Here is a 23650-nt window from a genome sequence, read left to right as displayed (position 1 = left end):
CACACAACATTTTCCATTTTTTGTTCCATATACATGTCGCACTTTCAAATCTTATAATCCAGTCCCGTTTGTTTGCATTCGGGGACTTGGAGTCCACATTTTGTAATGGGAGAAGTGGTATTACAAGTCAAAGAATGCAAATAAAAAAACAAGACTTGATAAGCAGGTATAGATTGGAATGGGTTATGTTGGCAAGTATGCATGTACTGCCAACATATTAAACTGCCACACACTAAGTAACATTTAAAACTGTTGCACACATCTCTTCAATCTGCATTTGTCTTTTAGAAAAGAGTTAGTGCTGCTATAAATACACATGCATTTTTTTACTTTCATGAAAATGCTTCTTAAAACCAATTATAAACGCACAGCATTGTAAGTAACTGCCACTTGATGTGAGCAGGTGCTGAATGCTGCAATACATGGCATTTGATAGAATTTTTAAAAAAGAATTTGCTTATTGAGAAGCCCATTACAGGATAAGTGGCAGGAACCATGTATACACGTGTAAACGTTGACAAAAATACTTAATATAAGCATAGCTATACTAGGTCTTGTTCGATGCAGAGGATGTTGAATCTGCAAATTGAAATCTTGAAGAGTTTTACAGCGGTTGTTGATGCAGATGGCTGAGTAACAGGAGGCATAGTACATCTGAAGTGTTTAACTGAGATGACAGGGTTACAGTAGAGTTTTTGAATGTGATGGATGGATTTGTTAATGTTTGAAAGCAGCCAATGAGAGTGCATAAAAAAATAAAAGGCTGCTCTGTGCAATGGTGTCCGTGTTCACAGCATTAGTCCTGACTGCCCATGTGCCATCTGGTTCTTAAGAATGCCTGGCTTGGAATGGGAAATGCAGAGACTACAGACAGACGTGATGTCCGTTGACATCGGGGGTTCAGCCAATCAGGTTTCCTAGGTGTGGTGTACAGGAAGAGAGGGTAGCAGGAGTTTTGTTTGGTGAGTGCATTGAAGATGGCTATGTCTTTGAGGAAGCAGAGAGTATGTTTCTGGGAGACTCTTGATCCATTGGCTGAGGGTGTATTGTGAGCACTGGATTGTCTGATAATCTTGGATTAAATTAATTTCAAGTTGCATGGTATGGAGTTTGGGGATTGAAGTGGGAGGTATTTCTCCAATTTTTTGAGACTATGGTTCACTTGATGCATCCAGACATCATTGGTGTTCACTGTGGAGTAAACAATTTGGGCTATGTTACCGGAGGTTTATACAGTTTGCAATGAAGATACATTTGGAAAGTTGATAGAACCGTTCATTTCCACATTCTAAAATTATTTATCGGATAGCTCAGCACAAACTAAGAAAGCAAGGCACAATGTGAACAAAGTTGTCGAGGAAGATGGGGTAGAGGCCGTCAACCTGCTTCTCCCTGAGAAAGGAACAGCCTTTCCCAGAGCACCCAAGTGGTTGGATCTGGTGTGGCAGTGCATGGAGGTCCTGTAGGAGTACAGACCAGAATTTGATTTGTTCACGACAGTACGTCCCAGCACTCACTGCATCTCACCTTGGCTGTCCGAGCCTTTAGTACCGCCAAAATGGTGAAAAAACCACCACACCCAGGATTTAATGCTGGGGGCTAGAGGTAGGCACACTCTACCTCATCAAGATCATCCTTATCCTCAATTCCGTGTCCGGTTTCTCTCTCTAGGTTGTGGTGGTGGCCCCTGGGAAGGAGGAATGGCCATGGCAGATGCCATTGGATTAAGTTAAAATTCTGCAAAGCAGGCCTTCTCCTTGTGCTCTCTCTGGGATAACCAGATAGAGAATGACTAAAAGTAATGGGTGGGTTCCTTCAGAGGAACAGTTGGCAGAGCTCGCAACTGTCTGGACTAGCGAGTCAAAAATAGTCCTTTGAAAGTTGAAAAAAGTTGCCAGATCAACTCTGCAAGGATAAACTTTCAACTTGAAACACCCTAGATTGGCCAAAAATGTATTGTGTGGAGCACGGACACGGTTTGTGAACAGACCGTCATGCTGCACAGGTGCGGTCACAGGATGTCTGCTGCGCTGAGCGCTGACTGCTGTCTGCAGACACCATCGGGGGGATAGAGTGCATGGAGGTCTCCAAACTGGCATGCTGTCCGCGGACCAATTAAAAGTGCGTCGTGCAAGACCAGACATGGCACGATATCCGCAGACACTGCATACTGAGAACAGACACCCTGCACAGTCTCATTGTCCACAGGCTACTCAATGGTGTTTAAAAAAAAAAGACATAATATACAACATTTATAGTATACAAAATAAATGTATTCATGAAAGGGATGGCATATTGGAATGGGAAACAAATAGGAGAATTTGTAATTTCTATACAACGATCATTAAGGGATGGAAAGCATGAAGCTTCAAAGCATTTTTCATTAATACTTTGGAAATTTGATGCAGTGATTGCTGGGGGACAGGTATACGGACAGTGATAATAAACCTTTCTGATAACATGATTTTTAACATCATTTAAATGCTCCTTAAGTCATTACTAAGTTTAACCAATTTTGCAGATAAAATGATGATTTTGATTATGTGCAGTTGGGGATAGAGATGGTTTTTCTGAATTTTGGGATTCTGCGCAATTTGGGATGTTTCTTCATGTAAAGTATGTGCTTTACGAAAAGAGGACATCATTTGAATTTGTTTATATTGAAAGATGTATTGTTTACCATTACAGATGTCATCACTAATTTCTTCTTTTGGGAAGTTTTCTTCCAACCACTCAAGTGTGTTTGCCATTTCCGTGAATAAAACAAATTGTCTTTCGCTTATAGGAAATCTTTACATATTGAATGTTAGAGAAATAAATACAGTGTCCTTTCTATTTGCAAGAGGTTGTTTTGCAATGAGCGACTAGTCTATGCGAGTCTGCATAAAGAGTTGCCTTGACGTGGTAATATAAGGTGTACAGTTAGGGTTTGTGTTTGGTGCATTAAATTGTATTGTGTGCTGAATAAACATTTTGTAAAAAGGTATATTTGGGTGTAGTAAATATAAATAATGTTTTATGTATGTGCGTTTGTTGCAGGGTACACCATTTGCTGTTCTCCACTGCATTTCTGGGTTTTGTTCATGCTACCTTCCGTCCGCAGACTGCAGCGCTACTACATTGGGGTTGAGTACAATAAGTAACTTAAGGGTGCATTAGTAAAAGCTATGACATTCAGTGAAAATACTTGTTGAAGGGACATTATGGTTACAAGTAAAACCAAAAAAAAGAATTGCCAGTTATGCTAAGCAACCATAAATCACGCCACCACCTTGCACTGCTAGGATCAACACCTTGGACAAAGAGGACTTCAAAAATGTCCCTGATGGCATCAGATATCCAGGCCACTTGTTTTTGTTCACTGACATTTAGGCCAGATGGTTTTGTTCACTGACAGATTTCCCATTAGTCTAAAATAGACTATAAAAACTTTTGGTTGCTGACAAAGTCATACTGCCTCGACTTATGGCCATTTTCTTTTTAAAGAAAATTTCCAGGCGATTTGGTTGAAATAAAATGCATCCATCTGCAATTTAGTAATCATGAGCTAAAAGGTGTTCCAGGCTGCACTGAACATGTCCCGGATGTAAGCGATTGACTTGTGGTGGTAAAATATGCCTTTAGAAGTCGACTTGCCTTAAATCCTTCCCCTTTATAGTGGGTGGGGATGGCGGGGGCAAAACTAGATCCTTAGACTATATAACTAAAAATATAATTTCATTAATTCCCTTTTGCTAGAACACCACAGGGCTATTTTTATTAGAATTCGAAATTAACAAAGCTCAATCCCAGTGTGCACTGAAAACTTTGGACTAAATTAATTGGGTAGCCCTATGGGTTCAACTTCCCCAACACAGGCCTTTAAGTGGAGGGGGATGTGCTTATTTTAAAGAAAAAAGTGTGGGTGAAATCAATTGCCATATGCATTTGTACCAATCTGCAAACCAAACAGACTTAAGTGTGCAGACAAATTGCACATGTAATGGATTTTGTTCATTGACTAGTTCCATTATTTCTTGAAGTGAAATCTGTAGAAAATAAAGAAATGCGATTTTTATTTCCCACTTGTGTGATGTGTAACAAAGTTGAATTGTGAGCCACGAAGGTGGCATGTGTATTTATTCAAACATACACCGGCCTGGCTCTTTGGTAGCTCAGGGCGGAAGGATCCAAGTACGAGATGACTTGGAAGTAGGGCTGAATAAAGAACAGTTTGTTGGGCGACACCTTGATTGAGGAGGGAAGAAACTCCCCATGTTCAGGGTGGCTTCTCAAACCGTTACAGTTGTGAAGCTGGACCATTAGCAGTGCTTTAAGTGGGCCGGGGCCTGCCGGGGCTGGGCCCCGGCAGTCTCCAGAAAGTGGGGCTGAGCCGGGGCCCTGCCGGGGCCCCCCGGTCCCACACAACATTGGCGGGACGCATTATCCCGCCGAGGCCGCAGCTGCAATGGGAGATGCGGGCGCCATTGTGTCAGGCAAGCTGAGAGAAGTGCCAGTCAGTAACTTCCTCTGATGACCCCTCATCGGGGTGATCAGAGGAAGTTACTGTCCCTTTGTTTGCCCTCCCCAGGTCACTGACCCTCGCGGGCTCTGTGATCTAATATGCAGATTAGATCAAAGGAGCCCGCGGTTCGCAGAGGCTGAAAGTCACCTCGGGCTCAGTGATCCATCTGCTCTGAGCAGAGATCACTGAGCCCGAGGTGCCTTTCTCCGTTGGTAAGGTTTATAAAAGATGCCTTGCGTTGTGTACATTTCAAGCTATCTTTTATAAACGTAGCAATATTTCTATGTTCATAGACGTCTTGAAACGTACACAATTCAAGGCATCTTTTATAAAGCTTTGTCGACGGACAAAGCTACCTTGGGTTTTGTCTGTCCTCAACGGTTTATAAAAGATGCCTTGCGTTGTGTACGTGTGAAGACATCTTTTGGAAACATAGAAACATGTTACAAATGTCTAGGTTTATAAAAGGTGGCTTGAACAGTACACAAACCATAGTAAGGTAAGTACACAGGTGTGCGTAACCTAATATGGTTTGTGCACTTTTCAAGCCACCTTTTATAAAAGATAGAAATATGTAACATTGCTACGTTTATAAAAGATGGCTTGAAAAGTACAAACCATATTAGTACGCATACAAACATAAATGCTCACATACATTTATATATTTGTTTGCGCACCTTAGTATGATTTGTGTACTTTTAGGCCATGCCCACAATGAATGCCACGCCCCCAAACGAGGGCCCCCCTCAATCATTTCTTACCCCCACTTAAAGCACTGACCATAAGGTATACATAGACCCACTAGGAGCAGCCAATGGTACACTGACCACCGGGATGTGTCATAAGCTCAGCTGCTTGCTGCAACTGAGCGAACCCCGCAGCTTTTACTTGGCCCAGCTACTCCACAATAGGTTGCAGGCCCACAGCCCATTCTGGACAAGCTACCACTAAAACCGGGTTACGAGTTGCATACTTGCTGGCCAAGATGGTCACCCTAGTCAAGGGTGAAGATTTCCCTAGTTGTGCGACAACCTATCAAGATGATTAGCTACAGGGTATCACTCAGATGCACTACCCAAAAGTGTGATACAGGTGAAGCTTAATTGGACCCAGATATGAACTGCATGGTTTTATTTCCTTTTTTACAATTATGCTGGCAATTGGTTTGTTTGGCCAATAAGACTGCAGTTTTTAGGTAGTACAGAATGATGTGCAAATCTAGTTTCAGGAAATCCATATAAATTGTTCAATTACCTTATACTCGAATGACCCCCATCTGGAAATCAAATGTGGAATAGGTTGGTGTTTGAGAAATATAGACGCAGATTAGCAAAAGCTTACACAGAAGGGGCTGCGACCATTAAACAACTTTGGCTTTGTAATATTGGGTCGATATTAGTGTCAGTGGTCCCAGCTCCCGGGTATATTGATCAGAAATATTTGTTTGAAAGATGCAACTAAATGAGAATAACTAGAGACATTGTTAAAGAAGTGTGCTCTGGGAGTCTCTGAATCTATATCAGTTATAAGGGTGGATTTAGTTTTACTTGGAGCCATAGCAAACTGCTATGGTTATACTTTAAGACCTTGTTTCCCACCCAGCCCCAATGAATTATTTGTATACAGACCTTAAATATGCCATTAATAACCCTGTTTGTAACTCAGCCCAGGTCTGGGTTAACAAATGCTCTGACCTACTAACTTCTGCAAACATTGTCTTATTTGACCATTTGGAAAAAACCAGGAGCTGCCCAGAAGAAACTGGTGTTGCACCAGAAATTCCATTTCTAAATCCAAGTTGTTTAACCAGCTAGATAGAGGAAAAGTGTCTGGCTGTCCTTCGTGGCTATTTACTAACATGTCCTAGTGATATATGAAAAAGCCCATTATGAGAATTAGATTAAACTTGTTTCCAACACATAAAATTTTGGGTGCACGAAGAAAAATTCGGAGAGCCGATAGGGGGTGTGGACTGAGAAACGGGCATTTTAGAAACACTGCAGCATTTGCTATTAACAATGTCTATTTTAGAAATGAAAGAAATGAGTACTGTGGCATATTTTTACCCATGCCAATGTGCCCCACTGCCTCGCTTTACAAATGGGGACAGAAAGCCAAAAATGGATGCGCTAACCCCTGTGCGCAAAAAAATCTGCAAAACTGCGTGTGGGTCACCATCACAAAAGGCTGCACACCCCTGCCACATACAGTCAAAGTGGTAGGGAAAACAGAATTCTCACCGTAGCAGCATGCCAGTGGGTGCTGTCACACTCAACATGAAGTAAGGCCGCTAAAAACCGAAAATGCCTTTTAAAAATGTAGCTTTGCAACCTTCAAAGTGCTGTTTTGGTGCTAGATCCATTAATTTTTCAGTGAATCATTGAAATTAAAAGGGTTACAGATTCTCCAGGTGGCCCAGAGAAACTGGGCCTCATTGACTGACAGCAGCTAAGAAATGTATCTCATGATAAAGGCAGCCCAACAACAATTGTCAGATCCACAGGAAAAATTTGGCTAAAAAATGGCAAAACATGTAACAATTTTAGCTGTGCAGAGAACTCCAAGCAAAGGCTGAATACATACATCCTGACTGCAAACAAATCTCAGCATTTAAGGGAAGAACTGGTGCCGAATAAATCGTCTATGCCTCAGAGGAAACTCTGATGTAAAGAATTCAGTTTAAATGTGCTTTTTCCCCCCAGGAAGAAAAATGCAAAATCGTCTGTTTAAAAGCATGTTTTTGTGAAAGGCCTAATTCTTTAAATGTCAAAATCCCCTATAAACTGTTCATTTATAGGTTTTAATGAAAGATGCAGGCAACTTAAAGTAACCCAGTTTGGAGTTAAATATTTAATTCTGATCTGATAGCTTCAGCCTGGGAATGGTTGACAGCAGGAAGGCTTAATTGCTGCTGGAAGGTTCTCGCATACTCAGAACAAAGAACTTAAACATTCGTCTGGGGCCCAGCCAAGGACAATGGTAGGATGAACACAGATCCCTTCGTGCGAGGGGCAGGACACTTCTGGACCCCACCCTGATGAAAGAAATTGGACAGCTGTTGGCAGTTGAAAGTAAAAAAAAAACTGCTAAAAGACATTTGTTTAAATGGCCATTTGTAATTAAGCTTCAAAAACCTTTAACTTTGAATGAAGGACATATCTAAAAATTAGTAGTTGTAAATCAAATTTTATGTTCTTTCTGTGAAGACGTGAGTGAACCCTGTACTGCATTAGGAACAAAGGTTGCACAAAAAGAATTGTGGCAAGACTATTGATGCTGCAAATATAGGATATACCCGTGTTCGAGAGGTAATTGCACAGATATGTACTGAATTAGGAATTGTTAGGATAAACCGTTACGATTAAAATTGACAAAATTCCACAGAACGACAAACCCAGCTCTCACTGGGATGGGAGTTCGATGCAAGGGTAACCCACAAAACATGCAATGTATGTGTCCAATTGTATTAGAGAGCATAAGCATAGAAATAGGTATTTGTGGGAAAGTTAACTTGTGGTTCAAATCACTGTGGGGGTTCCAAAGTAAAATATGACAGCTTTCTGGCTTCCAACCAGAAAAAGGCAAGTGCCTTTAACCTATCACAGCTGTGGGTGTGGTTTGTAATTCTTCCCCTACCATAAATTAGTGATGTCACTTGGCATGATAAATAAGGGAACTTCACCACACACAAAACACACAGATTCCTGACCATTCCGACTTCCGCGTGACGCCCTGTTCCAGAATTCTTAATCCTGTTCCAGATTTCTTTACCAAGCCAAGGCCCCAGCATTTGCGGAATTCTTTTCAGCTAGGCCCAAATCCTGAACCCATCCCAAACTTCAGGGAAATAATTCTGATCCAGTTTGGCTTGCTACCCTTCATGCTTGCCTGCAGAAACTCTACATCCCGCTAATCTACAGTGGCCAGAAGCGCCAATTCAGTTTGAGGTGCAGTCCAATTGACCATAACCGCCCAGCTGACCGTCCCGCCAGAAGTGTCCTGCTGCCTGTAGACCCAATCTTTGACGACAAGAACCCGACGGTCCAATCTTAATTTACAGTGGACTGTAAGCATCAATAGGAATCCTAGTGAGCCATAGTAGATTTGTCTTGTCCTATCCCAATCTCAACCTATCCCATCTTTAACTTAAAACCTCTTTTTGCAACCCTGTTGTAATCCCTAGTGTTAGCGCTATTTTCTCTCACTTGTTTTACTAGACCATAAGCCATTAGTGATTTGGATTAAATAAAGTAATTCCCATAAACGAAAAATGGAGTATCCGCCACGTGAAGGGTTACAATCGGCCGTGCATAACTGGATATTCACGGGTGGCATTCTCCTAGTCATTTTTTAGTCATTAATATAGTTTAAATAAAACCAATCGCATTTTAAAACCGAATTTCTGCTTTGCTCTATTTTTTTTTCAAAAACGCCTCTCATTCAAACTTGCATAACTTCAATTTTATAGCTAGAGACTTAATTTCGACTCGGAGGTAAACCTAAGACCTGTAGCTACATCCACAACCAAAAATTGCAAAACAGTGAATTTGACCCATTTATTAGGCGGAAATTTGCATTTTAAGCTTTACACGTGCCTTTTCCCATTCAAAGTATTTCTGAACTTTCCTCCTGATTTAAAGTGTGTACTGTTGCTCACCTTGTAGCTCATGTTGGTTAGACTGTTTAGTATTGCCCCCGTAGAAATGTATGTCAATTTAAGGATTTTTGCACACTTCATTGTTACAAAGCCATTTTCAACTGTCATTCTAAAAAAGTGTAAAATTCCCCAAAATGCTTTTCTCTCTTGTTTGGGGAGGTAAGACTGCATACAAACCGTAAACACTATTCTTGTATTCCTGAATACCTGCTGCTTACTTACATCTGTGTAGAATTGCTCATTTGTGAATTAAGAACTCTGCAGGGGGAAACTTTAACCTAACCACTATCTTTTCACAAGCCAAAACTGTTCTTTTTCCTGTGTTTTCTATTCTGTATTGCTATAAGTGAAATCAATTGCTTTACTTACTTTCTGAATGGTTTTGTCACCACATTGGTGATTGCTGCCCCATATATTAATTTGTGTTTGATTTGAATTTTAAATAAATACCTTTACCAACCAGCCTGATTCCTGGCCCAGTGTGACCTAGGGGATATTTTGACAAGGGTGCGATAGGAGTGGTATATAACTCATAACATTGAACCTATAGACAATAACTTTCATTTGTGCATTACATGCTATGCGAGACCCGGGTGTGTGCCCGATTGATGTGAAGATTACCGGATGAGAATTTTTAGCAAGTGCCCAAATTAGCTGCTAAGCGTTTTGCATTGTTTGCTCTCAATTGGAATGCTATACTGTGATTTGTAAAGATGGATATGTAATTATGAAGATTTTAGCATATGGAAACAAGGTATTGTTTAAATTCTTTTTATTGTGCAAGTTTTATATTTAAAACCAATTCCTAAATAAATCTAGACAAACCTTCCATTTTGATGTACTGCCCATTTACTGCAGCCAGACATGGCACCACGCACGGGGCAATCATTCCTCCTCTGTCCATGTAGCACAACACCAGTCACTGTGGGTTTGCAGACATCTCACAACATATATGGGCTGTGGTAGAAGTGCTTTAATGGATGTTGTGGACCTAGGGTCCAAAATGCAGGCTAAGATCAGCAATGCCTCTTCTTGGCAGAGAGCTCTGCGTTATATTTTGTGTAACAGAGGAAAGGTTCCACCCATGTAAACCAATACTTCAGTACTCCCTCTCCAACAAAGGCCACCAGTTCACCAATATGGTTTAGGCTGGCAGGGGCTGGGTGTGAAGAGGAGTAAAGCTTAGCCACACCAGTTAAACTATTGTGCATTGTGGTGGAGGGCAGAGACCCGCAGCACGTGGAGTGGCATGTCCAATCCCTAGTGGATGGTCAGTCACGGCTCTTCCAGTTGGCCTCGCTACACTTTGTTCAAAGCCCAGTTTACCAACATTAAATTCCAACAAAAGAGACTGTTGTACAGTTTTACAATTCAAAAGGCAATGGAAGGCAGCACTAAAATAAGCAGTTCAAGCTGCAATAGGTCCAGACCATCCAATGAGTTAATCTAGCATCAAATTGCAGCCAGTGGTGTTATCCCACCATTCTAAGCCAAGAAACCATGCATAGTGACATGGGGTTGTCAGGTATAGCGCCCAGGTTCCCATAATTACTAGGTACTTGCAACATCAGGCAAGAATCAAATACCCAGATACCTCCCTTTTTGCCAATGTCTACTGCCCAGTTTAAGCCGACTGCCAACGATGGCTATAAACTCTAGTTCATTGCATTTTTGCAATGAAGAGTCAACCGATGTCTGGGTACTTGACTCACTGGTGAAGATTACAATAAACTGCCTCGGGGGTCCTTGCAGTATTGCCAAGGACAGCCATCAACAGGCCAGGATCCTGGCCTATTGCAGAGAACTGCCATGAAACGCTGAGATACATGCCACATTGCTGATTTCCAACATCTACATGTGTACGGGGCCCACACCCAGGTGCCTGGTAAAATGCCGCCTACCAAGGTACAGGCCCCATTTCTCGCTACCTTGTTTTCATGAGCAGCTCCTCTTCAAGGAAGTGGAACGCCACATTTTCACTGTCTTGCACTGGCAATAAGAGGCATGGTATGCAGTGGAAGAGTAGTGCTGTTGCGCTCCACAGGCTAGTCCAACGCCAGGTTCAATTGACAGCGTACAATACCTCAACGTATGTACTAAGTGAGACAAGAACAAGAGGTGACCCAAAGAGTCATGAAAGAATATTTGAGGCTGGGACAAGGAAGTGTCTGGAACAGCCTAAGAATCACAAATAGCTAAGGAACCTTCAAAAGATGAATTGGCTACTCAAGCACAGGATTGGCCTGGCATACAAGGGTGTGTTTTCATGTGGCACTTTTACCTAGTTGACTTACTTTGGCTCTTGTTGGTCATATGCCTTTCTCTGCCAGTTCCCACATGGCCATCCACTCCACTTCCTTAACTGCAACCTCCTCCCTATTCCCTCCACCACACACACACACACAATCTGCATTTGTTGTACAGCCATCAGCGGGTAGAAGTAAAAAGTAAGTGGAGCTGGTGAAATCGCAATCTAATTTGCCAGGAGAAAAGAGAAAAAAAATATCAAAACACAACAAAATCACATCACAATATGAGGCTTTCAATCCTCACTTCCTTATAAAGGTAATTTATGATTCTAGTGCTGGGATTTGCAATTGGAGATTTGTTCAGCAGGAGCAAAAAGCTCCAGGCGCTAGTATGTAGCGGACAGCAAATCGAAATTTGCTCAAGATGCCAACTCTAAACTTTGTCCACTTTATATTATCCAATATGCTCGAAATGTCTAGGCGAGTTCTTTATTCTCCTCAATATGCCATTTCCAAGCATACACAGTTAATATCACAAAGCTGGGTTTGTATAGCACCACTTGCCGCAGGAGTCAAAAGTAGCTCCTTTGTTAGCAAGTTGCTGATGTGGAGGAACCACTGTTAGAAAGCAATGAGTCGATAACACTTCTGTACATCCCGTGGGAAGTGATGGCTGGAAGGGCTCCAGGAAACGCAGCTTGTAATGAGAGCACTGCAAAGCATACATTGTAAGTCCCAGAATAAAAATAGAGAAAGGACTATATAGCCATGTTACATGGAAGCAGTTGGTGGGGGCCGCTTTGAGGTTCAAGGCCCCTTTCATTTCAAAAAGTTGAAAGGAACCAATGCCGTCGCAGACTATGGGAATACAATGCATGCAATGTGGCTGGAGGAAGGGTCTATGGCTCGTTCCGGGGTGGAGGGGTAGCAGTAGTTTTTCTTTTTTACATCTTTGTATATAGATCTACTTTGATGTGTTCAATTAAGAAATTAGAATCATTAGGTGTAAATGAGTGGTGATCACAAACGAACCTTGGATAAATGTTGGAAGCTGTCAAGTCAGTGGATAAAGTCCTACCTTTGTTTCAGGAAGTTCCTACATGGGGTAGACGGGTCTACAAAGCATATGGATCCCCTCAGTTCCATCCTTAAACAAGGATTTTCACTCTGCTGAGGTGGTCTGAGATACTACAAAAACATTTCAGGGGACTGATTTGAACCCTCACCTGTACAGGAGCAAATGCACATTGGGTGCCTAGAAACCCAACTCTGCACATACCTACTGCAGTAACTATCTTAACTTCATATGCGTTGTACTAAAATAATTGGGTTTTGTATGTTCACGGCTGCTTAATTAATGACCACTACATGAAAACCCTCTGGCTCTGAACATGGACTGAAATCCAAGTTAAGTGTTCAACTCAAGCAGATAGTCTAACCAGCCCACAACCAAATAAAAAGTATTGCAAAGCTACTCGTTTTGGCTTTAGTGTGGCATGGGCTAGCCATTATTCAGATGCTGCCATAATGGGGCTACCAGACCAAAAGAGGACTGCATCTGGCAAATGGAGAGAGTACCCACGCATATGATTTCATTGCCTGGCAGATGCCTATAAAAGAACCAAAGGCTGGCTTTGTCAATATTGATGTTAAACAGGAATGGAGTACAGGGAGCAGATAGGAGGGCATCTTGGAGGGCATATTGCTTAAAATCAAGTGGCTCGGGGGAAAAAGTAAAACGAATAGGAAGTCGAGATTTCTTTAGTCTTCCTCATTGGTAGCACATGACAAGCTACCTAGAGTGTACAAGAACCCAGCTTTTGGTCTTCTGCCAAACCAATGTTCGAGTCTAGTTTAAGCTTCTCAAAAGATCGCAGTCAATAGGTGCTACAACACACCCAACCTAATGAGTTTTAGCAAACTCTGCAGTGAAGCCAAGTGAACATTTCTAACAGGAAACTAACAACTGAAAAAGGTGTGGTCCATCAGCAAGAAGACGCCAGCTTGTGTGCCAAGTTCGGTCGCACCCTTCTATCTGAACTGAAGTCGAGGCTATTAGGCAGATGCTTCCGTCAATTTGTGCATACTACTCATTGCAATTCCTTAAATAAGCAGTGTGGTCAAACAATCCGGCAATGTGTTCTGCAACAATAATAATGGTAGTTTGGTTTACCATGTATTCATCATAGTCAAAGCAGTGTCTTCGGTTAAGATGATCCAGTAGGTTCCTCCTTTCCCGATGAGGCTCAGCCCAGGGCAAAGACACACAAATGGGACATTCCTACATGCACCGAGAAAAACATCAAAATTAGAGCAAAACTCAGATTAAGCAGTCATGTTGCTTAGGATTAGCTACAAAGGACTAACAATAAGATTCAAGGGCCTCATTCTTGAAGAATGATCTGCAGCAGCAAATGGCTACTTTCCCAAGTTGCAGGGACTGCAGTTTAAGTATTTTATTGCCACCAGTAATATTGCATTACCATGGTGAGCACCACCACTGGCAATTTCAGGCTGCACAAATACCACCAGTGCAACACATTTTTTCAGCATTCAACATCACCATAAATTCAAAGGCTAGTTAAAATGAGTCACCATCGACCACAAAGTAAAACACCAAAGGCAATATTAGGGAAGGGGGTGGATTATTGCTGGTAGGTGGCAGGGGAGGACACGATAACATCAGTCTTATGTAATGCCCCCTAAATAAAGGTTGGTACTGATAATGGTACCTTATCCCCAGGGCAGCCGTCTCTGGGCTCAGAGACCCTGCAGACGTGGATTTTTGGGCAATCGCCCATTTGCACTGTGTGATCCATAGACAGGCCAGGCCGGCCCCAGGGGCAGGTGGAAACTAGAACAGAAATTGCAGACCATGTGCAGTGTAAAACTGATTTGGGCTGAAAGGAAAAGTTGTGTAAAATGTGCTTTTAAAATTGCATTGATTCCTAGGGGCAGCCATCATCTTCTATGGGTCCTCATCTGTTCAATGGACTGGATAGATTTCAGTAGACGAATTGCTGCTCAGCACAAGTTGGAAGTGGCAGTTACTTTGGGCTTTTTCTACTCCCCCCCCCCCCCAATCCCTATAATGGAGGAAGGTTTCAGGCCTCCCCTCAGGTAGAGACAGTCCACCTATGCCCAACTGCAGGATGTCGGTTATACACCGTCTCTAACCTGCATTTGATTTTGTGGACACCGAAAAACTTGAATTGACATTTTTATTTTAAAGAATATTTTTGTATTCAGTTGGCACTTCATTTGCAATATTTTTTTATTCTTTATTGCATTTTGTAACATTCAACATAAAACAGTACAACAAAAACCATAACATACAGATTGCACTGCTTGCGGGGAGTCTCTCCCAGTTGCGATAATTGTGGCGCTTGTCCTTTTCACTATGCACAATTCTCGGATATCCATTTTTCAGCTGCATGTCCATCGACCCAACCCCATGAACTAGTGTCCGGATGGCACCAACATCTGGTTAGAAGCCTTTGTTAGGGCATTCCACTTGGTCCATCGGGTTTGTAACTACGCTTTACGACCCAGCCGGGTCTCCAATGTCCGTCCTCTCTGGATCCCAGCATATCCTGTAGGAGTATGTTCCAGGCCAATAACTTGTCGCTACTTTCTCTCAACCCTCTGATCCATACTATGGTCTCTGCCAATGCCCAGCGGTTCAAGTTGGCCCACCATGCTTCTATTCTGGGCCCTATGTTGGTCTTCCATGCCATAGCGATCAGGCATTTCGCCAAGATGCACATCAAGTCCTTCATCTTGGCTATATGTGTCCTTTGTTTGCCACCCCTGGGGAATAACCCTATCAATTAGCTTTCTGGTGTCCATTGTTGCATTTGCACTCTGCACGTAGACACCCTTACCTTGATCTCTTCCAAAAGGTTTGTATTACTGGGCACCCCAAGAACATGTGGAGCATGTCTGCATTTTCTGTGGCACATCTAGGGCAAGATGGAGTATCTTTGTTCCCCATTTTGGATGATCTTTTTGGGGCGAGGTACGCTCTGTGGGTAACAGAGCTGCATCCGTTTGACTCTTGCACTACTCGAGACCGTTTTTGTACATCTTAGGACCCTTGACCATTCCTGATCCTTGAAGTGCTTCTGGCGTTCCGACTCCCATTGGTCTTGCACCTTCAGTTTTAGTGTTAGTTTTCATGAGCTGTTCGTACAGCCTCAAAGTCGTGTGTCTTCCTTCGGAGAGGTCATACCACTTATCTAAGTCTTTCTGTAGTAGTGCCTCCTCAGCAAGGTCCGGCCATCTCTTCTCAATGGTTTGGATCATGCTATTGTGCAGCATGAACTGACATTTGTGCATTTCATTTTCTTCTATGAGGGTTGAAGTCCACCCATTTTCCCCTCCTTCCATAGCTATCCGACCTGCACCACTCCTTTAGCTTCCCAATGTCTCCTGTAAGTGGTCAAAGCTTCTGGTCTGGTGCCCGCAAATTTCCACCAGGGGGATCTGCAAGGAGCATGGGTCTTTGGTTCCCTGAATCTTCCACGCCCATCTTCCATAACGTTAGCCCCAATCTGAGCAGGGTTGGCAGGCCCTTAGCCAGAGGTTTTTCCATCCAGATAATTTCTTGTAAGTAGCAGTTTTGCACTGCCGGCTGGAATAGTAGTGAGTCTATGGATTCTTCATTTCCCCCAATCATCGTACCACAAATTGCAGGTGCCCCGCTAGATTCGGCACATTGATGCCACAGGACAGGTAGTCCCTTTGTAGAGCGTGCAGTGGCCGTCTGTCCCGCCCTCCTGCCCACATTCTCTCACCATCGTGCTCAATTTCTTAAAATGTCCCCGGAATGTTGTAGGGTATGCTTGTAAAGTAATATAACAGATGGGGTAGGACAGTCATTTTTAACAGGGCTGCTCTCCCTATCATCTCAGTGGCAATGTCCTCCAGAACGCCATAGACTTTATAGTTTTTACTAGGGCCGTCTGCGTGCTGGCAGAGTGCGAGTGAGTTTGTGATGTATATCTATAACCAAATATCAGAAGGTGCGTGGTGCCTATATAAGACCTAGGTGTGGCAACTGCTCTATAGGAACCTGCGAGTTCTGCGCGGGGGTATATGATGGATTTTGCTTTGTTTATGGAGATGCACAACAGTTTGGTGTAGGAGGCTATTGCCTCCAGCAGGTCAGGAAGGTTTTTGCAGGGGTTCGGGATGGACAAAAGCCTATCGTCAGCATATAGACACAAGAGGTGTGTGACATCTAAGCGTATCCCCGTGTCTGTGTATGCCACTCACAGTAAAACTGCCAAGGGTTCCAAAGCCAATATATAAAGCATTGGGGATAATGGGCAGCCCCACTTCTTGCCCCTATACACCCTCCATGCTTCTGAGATATGCCTCCCTGTGCTAACTCTGGTCTTAAGGTCTTTGTACAGTAATCTTACAGTAACCTAATCCATCCAAGAAAGCCAACCCCCATACCAAAGTGGGCCAGCACCCTGAGCAGCCAATTGCAATTCACAGATTCAAAGGCCTTAACCTAGTCTACTGAGACAGGCCTGTAAGAGCTGGACTCTGGGGTAGAGGATTACCCGGCTTCAGGATGGGTGGTATTAAGATTTATCACATGACGTCTGGCAACTGGCCCATTTCAAACGCTCCCTGATGCACCTCAAGTAATTTGAGGGCCAAGGTGGTCGCATATGGCTTGTAAAACTTCCCGTGTAGCCCATCAGGTCCCGGGGTCTTGGACGTCGGCAGGCTGTCTATTACCGCTTACACTTCCTGCGCCATTAAGGGGGCCTCAAGCATCAGAGCGTATTCTACTTCCAACTTTGGGAGATCAATCTGGTCTAGTGCATCTGGGATATCTAAAACTTTGCGAGTGCTCGAGTAGAGGTTCTTGTAGAATTGTGAAAAAACCTTTATTCCTCTTGGGTCCTCACCTCTTCCCCAACATTGTTTAGCAGGAGTTTAACCTCCCATTTGGTTAGCCATGCCAAGAGCCTCCCCAGTTTATCTCCTTCAGCATGCAGTCTGTGTATATTTTGCATAATTTAGATTCCCCAATTTCTCCCAGGTTGCCTTGCACTGTATCCTAAGGGACATCAGTTCAGGTCGTTCCTCCACCATTGAGACTGCTTGCGATTCAATCCTCTGCATTTCCAGTTCAATCTCCGCAGGTTTAGCCAGGACCCTCCCTTTAAGTCCCGCTGTCTTCCCCATCGCTGCACCTGTGACTACTTTAAAAAGGCATCCCACACCGTTGCTGATCTGTCTACACTACCTGTGTTGAGGTGAAGGTAATAGTCTATTGCATCCTGCAGATGCCCTTGGACCTCCCCCTCCAGCAGAGTCTCTTCTCTCAATCTCCAGGTCGGTACGGGGGCCTTCCTGTGCGTGTATGCCCATATTGCAGTCACCGGGGTATGGTAGGAGAGTGTTCTCGCCCTGTGATGCGCACTAGTGAATTCCCCTAATGTCTTGCTGCCAGTAAAGTTAGTCTATGCATGTAAATGTACCGTGTGGGGCGCTATAGAGTATCTCCTTGTGTCTGCATGCAGGTTCCTCCAGACATCTTCCAGTTTTAGCTGCTCCAAAAACTTTCAGAGTGCCTTTGCTGGCAGGGCCGGCTTCTTGCATCCATTGCCCGATCGATCTAGGAGCGGGTCCAGTGCACAGTTGAAATCACCTGCCCAAATGAAAGCTGCTTCCCTGTAGGGGGCCAGGCGTGGTGCCAGTTTCTGAAAGAAAGTTGTTGCAACCTGTTTCAGGGTGTAGGTTAACCAAGCACGCCTTGTTTGAGCATCCCATGCACCAACACCCACCTGCCTTCCTTCTCTATCCTGTTCTTGCATTATAAGCTGGAATGGGACCCCCAGAGCTATCCACATCAACACCCCTCTGGCACAGGTGGAATAGGTTGAGCTGAACATTTGTCTACCCCACTTGGTCGCTATCTTGGACTGTCTTGTCAAGTGTTTCCTACAGCATCGCTATTTTAACTCTTGATTTGTTGAGCTAGGTGTACACCCTCAACCTCTTAATATAGGCATTCAGCCACCAGACGTTCCACGTTGCTATTGTGAGTTCTTCTAGCACTGTGTGGGCCCTTCCATCCCCTTGGGCCTATCCTGGTTCTCGTGCCCATGTCCTGGTCACTTTGAGCACTGCTCTTGCTGCCTTGGTCGATGCCCAAGTGTCTATGCCCTCCTTGTGCCATGTGGCTCTAATAGAGATCCACCACTGGGTGGCACAATGCACAGCCTTCGTCTTCTTACCCTAGTATGCCTTTTGTTTTGTGCTCCGCCATACAGTCTTATCCATATAAAGTGGTCTCTCCTTCTTGTGCCTAGTTTCCGAACCAAAAAACATCAACCATAAACAAACACCCAGGCACCCTCCCCCTGCTCGGGCACCGCTACTTCTCTTGAACTGCCCTCCTAGGTGGGGCTAGGCCTGCTGCAGCGCAATGCCTTAGAACTGGTATTCGAACTTGTGGGGTTATGAGTCCAGTCTACTGCGGCAGAACCAAAAGCTAGTCACTCCTTTGTTTATATTACATCTAGCTTGCGTCATATCAATGGTGTCTTGACGTTCTTCCCGGCATTAGGTCCACACAGGTTGTCACTGGGGTAGGTTCTCGTGATTGTTAGCATTTCTGACTGTTGAGGGATGCCCTATTGGTCCATCCATGCATGGGCCTCTGTTGTACAATCTGCCTTCTCGTATCGCCTTCAGTTTGGCAGGGTACAGTAGCATATTTTCGTTACCCTGAGACGTTCCTTAGTTGGGCCAAAGCACGCCCGTTGTCTCTGGATCAGAACCGTGTAGTCTGGGTAAATTGATATCCAGGAACTCCTCTAGAATATCACCCCCCCTGCCCCTCCCTTGAGAATGTCAGTATTTTCTCCCGGTCTTAAAGTTCATGATCTTAGCGATCATTGATCTTGGCCTGCCTCCCGGGTTGAGGTTTCCTAGTCAGGGCCATATGGGCTCTCCACCGCAAAGCCCTGGAACAGCACCCCTGCCCCGATCTCCTGCAGCAACAGGTTTGACAGTTTGTGGGGTCCCCGCCTTCCTCCCCCTCCAGCAGTCCAACAATCTAGACATTTTATTAGCCCTTCCCTCTGCATCTTCCGCCCTGTGTTTCAGGATCTTCACCCGTTGAAATACATCTGGGACTGTGTGGTGACAATGTCGGTGGTATTGTTCTGTACCTGCTGTTCCGCCGTACTCGGTCCGCCAGGGTCCTTACATCCTGCCGAAGGAGGCCCATATCCACCATAATCGCATAGTTTGTTTTACAGGGACACCTTCAGGGCTGCTATAGCCCCCAGTATAGGGACCTCGCCTTGGCTTCCTTCCTGCTGTTCAGAGCTAGTCACAGCCATGTTTGTGTCCAACGACGTGGGTTGGCTTTTGTCGTGCTTCTTGGCAAAAGAATCCATGCTTGTCTATTTGCCTCTTCGACCTTTTGATCTGTCTGGCATTTTCCCTGTGGCATTATGCAAGACTGTTACATTCTCAGCACCTAGAGCGTGGTCCCCTACCACAGGTGATGCCATCACATGGACATCAGACGGTTTCCCTTCACTGTTGTGGTCTCTGGCGACAGTTTGTGGCATAAGTTTAGTGGTCGGCTCAGGTTGGGGTCTTCACCCCCTTTTACTTCCTCGTGGGCCCGCAGGTCCGGTTCTTGTGTCCTTGTACAGTTTCCGTGCTTTCTCCTAGGGGTTCGCCATGTGTCTTGTTAGCCAAGTGTAACCTGGTGTGGCAGGGGCACTCCACCATACTGGGGCTCTTCCCCCTCTCGTGCGTGTTGTGGTTGGTTACCACCACCTCACAAGGGGTGTATGCTCGCAGGGCGCTTTTGTCCTGTGTGTTCCAGGCCCAGCCGTGCGGGTGCAGTTCAGTTGGCTCTAGGCCACGTATCATCTTAGTATGTGCCCGCATTTCTGTTGCTTATTCATGCAATGCTGATCACCCCTGTCCGTATGGAGTTCTATTCACTAGTTTCTCCCCCCCCCCCAACCCTCAAGATCTTGGAATAGACCTGCTGTGTTTCACTTGTTCACTCACTCTTTGAGCTATCTTGCACCGCATTCACCCCCGTGGGTTGGTCGGGTTATCCACCTGGCTCTTTGTGTCAACCCTCCTGTCTCACCCATGACTGAGTGGGTCAAGGATGCGTGAGGATCTCAGCCGTAAGCATTTGTCTCGCACCGGTGGTCCCGGGCCACTGTCCCTTGCCGATCCCTGCACTTGTACAAATTAACCATGGATTGCAGCCACCTTAGTCCGCCTGGCCTGGGCCTCGATCTGAGTCCCTCGTTGTGGAGTGCGCTGTTGGGGTGCAAAAGTTCCAAGCCCTGTAGCCTAGGCGGTTTAGAAAACGACTGGTTGGGTGCAGGCGAGCTTGGTGGGTTGTTTTCACCCACGTATCCACTACCTTTATTCAAAGCGCCTGTTCCAAGCATTTTTCTCCAACCGCCCAGGGGAGGGGACAATGGCTGCCCAGTGTCCTGGCCAATGCCCCCAGGTCCGCCACCTCGGGCCACATGACCCTTACAGTCTTGATGCACTGTGCCAATGTCTTAGCCCCCTCCCCAATGCGGGAATATCTTGGTGCTTGTAGGCCTCTGCACTGGTAAGCCATCACAATGGACTGCGGCCTACCCCATTTCTGTGTGCGGATATTGCACCCAGTGCAGCACCACCAGAAGCAGCCACCTGCCTGCACAGCCCCCCCCCCCAAAAAGGTCCTCCGGGCTTTCTTACCTCAGCACCGCCCTCCGTCTCGCAGCCTCTGCAGTGCTGGGTCTCCTCACGTCCCTCTCGACATGTGTAGCTGGGTGCAGGCCAGCCTCTTTGCACGGGGGGGCCGCAGTTCATATGGTTACTGCGGCCCTCGTTAAAGCGCTTACCCAGTGTGGTCTGGCCATTCTCGTCTGCCACGCGGCCTGGCCACCGTTGTGCCCCACGGAGGGTACACAGCTCCGCCCTCGCGTGTCCTGGTGCGTGCAGTGCCCTGCTTGTGTCTAAATAGGCCATCACCACTTGCCTCCGAGCAGCCTTCAGTGGTCGGCCCATCACAGGATCATCTGATCCGCTGTCCACTCCGGTGGGCCTCCACGTCTATCACCTTCTCCTAGGGTCTTTGTTTACTGGTGATCGGTGTAAAGCCCAACGGTCAGCAGACATCGCCAGGGCTGATGCTCTGCCCCTCGACCCGCCTCTCCACAGCACTCCGGTGACTTCGTGGTGACTTCGTGCTCCGGGTGGACTGGGATCTCCCGCTGTGTTCTGGGGCCCAGGTTCCTCCCTCTGCTCCAGGGCACTCACCCCGGTCAGCGCCCGTGGCACATTCACCAATGCCACTCGTACCTCCGTACAGCCTCTTGCTGGTCTGCCATCGCGCTCTTCGATTTAGGCTCCTGCTAGCAAGCTGGGCGCACCCACCATCTTGAAGTCCGGCACGTAGTTTTCTCCAATTGACGTAATGTCTGTTCACCTCCCAATACTTAGCGAGAGTTGCTCTAGATGGTCTTCGGGCCTTCCGACACCTTCACTTTGCGTTTCCGCGAGCTTTGTGGAATAAATCAGGCCAGTTTAGCCAATTGTTTCAGGATCTCTTGGGAGCTCTGAAGGACAGCTTCCTACCGCATGACTGCCAAGCCAAAAAACCCCACCCTGCTCATATGCAATTTATGTATAGATTTGCTGTTGCTACCCCTTTATATGCAGTGGTACTGTGCCTGGGCCCACCCATCACATTCACCTGGTCAGTCACGTTGGCTATTTTAAGCCACACCCATATCTCTTCCATGGAGATCTTCTGGAGAGACAGTCAGCCTCTGCTCTGCTGTTCAGCCTCAGGCCGATCGTCCCGAGCACTCCTGTGTGCTTTGCCACTGTCCACCCTGCCATTGCTGGGACCTCTGCAGGTGCCGTGGTCCCAAACTTACATGTAAGCTCTGCAAGAGCTACTTCCACCAATCTATTCTTGGAAGTTATCATACATGCACTGGCAGTCTCATTTCCTTTGAAACTTCTCTGGGTGCTCTGCTCCCTAGCCTCGGGGCCAGTGAGTGGCCCTTAAATAATGCACAGTAACCATTTGCTTTCCCAAACTAATTAACCAGAGACATTGTTTCAGTGTCCAATGAATGCAGCAGGAGAAACGAGAAGTCATTTTCTGATCCGTACAAGCCTCGCACCAAAAGAGAAGGTCCAAATTGGTACATAGGACTCATTTTGCAGACCGTTTACGGTGGGTAATGTGAAACATAGAAACCAAACCCACTGTGCATTGTGTGATCAAAATAGGCAAGTCCATGTTTATTCCTAAAATGCTCTTCGATTTTCCGCCAAGCAGCAAGGAACCATTATGCCATTTATGCCCCATAGGAGATTTAGTTACAGAATGAGATCTATTTACATATTGAATTGTTTATATACTGAGAGAGAACTATAAACAGCGATTTATTTAGAAACAGACAGAAATGCATCTACAGTACGTAGACTGGGTGCAAACAAGAATACCCAGGATCATGTTGAGTGACCACAAAATACATGTTTGTAGTGTCACGATATTTATTAGGGTACTTAAGCATGGACCTCACTTCAGGAAGGACCAGAGAGATTAACACGTCATGGGGGGGCAGTGCAAGGGGAGTACACATCAAGGGAGCAGCTTGCAAGGGTTCAATACAAGTGAGCAGAGGCAATTTGACACCAAGCTGTCCCCAAGTAAAGAGCGGAGGAAAACAGCCGGGAGCACATTGTCCCGTCTCAGGTTAGGTGGCAAGCAAGTCAACCCAGGGGTTTGGTGGAAGCCATTCCTTCAAGGCTAGGGTCAGGAGCTCCATCCTAAAATGTAAACACGAGATGGAGCATCTGGTGTTTGAGAGTGGGGGGGGGGGGGGGGGAGGGGGGGATGTTCCAGAGGCTTCGAGCGTAAATAGAAAATGCCTATCTTCAGTCTCTTTCCTGACTGCACCGGCAGAGTCTGGACAGGTCCTTGCTGCTGGCTTCCGATTTTTGAGTGTACTGTGTGGGTTTGCAAAGCATCCATGCATTTGGTGCCAGGGGGCTGCATCATGGAAGTTATTGATGGTGACAAAGCTGGTTTATATTGTTTGTACAATATCATCCAATTTGCTATATTGAGAATTTGGGGAATCTTGTGGTTGCATCATCAAAAGAATGATTTACAGTGACCATATGAGCCTGGATTGTGTTTGCAGCTTCACAAGT

General features: G+C 45.3%; 1 protein-coding gene across 2 annotated transcripts in view; it reads right to left on the bottom strand.

Moving 5' to 3' along the window:
* The window catches only part of LOC138498601 (E3 ubiquitin-protein ligase RNF138-like), a 182602-nt gene that overhangs the window by 40029 nt on the left and 118923 nt on the right, over positions 1-23650 (bottom strand). For both annotated transcript variants that reach the window (XM_069622333.1, XM_069622334.1), the window contains exon 6: positions 13584-13691. In XM_069622333.1, the coding sequence (XP_069478434.1) occupies positions 13584-13691 (108 nt within the window). The remainder of the gene's footprint in view (positions 1-13583; positions 13692-23650) is intronic.

Source organism: Ambystoma mexicanum, chromosome 5q, assembly GCF_040938575.1.
Source record: "Ambystoma mexicanum isolate Mex_15411 chromosome 5q, UKY_AmexF1_1, whole genome shotgun sequence".
NCBI lineage: Eukaryota > Metazoa > Chordata > Amphibia > Caudata > Ambystomatidae > Ambystoma > Ambystoma mexicanum.
The sequence above is the reverse complement of the archived record's forward strand: the minus strand, read 5'-3'. Positions and strand labels throughout refer to the sequence as shown.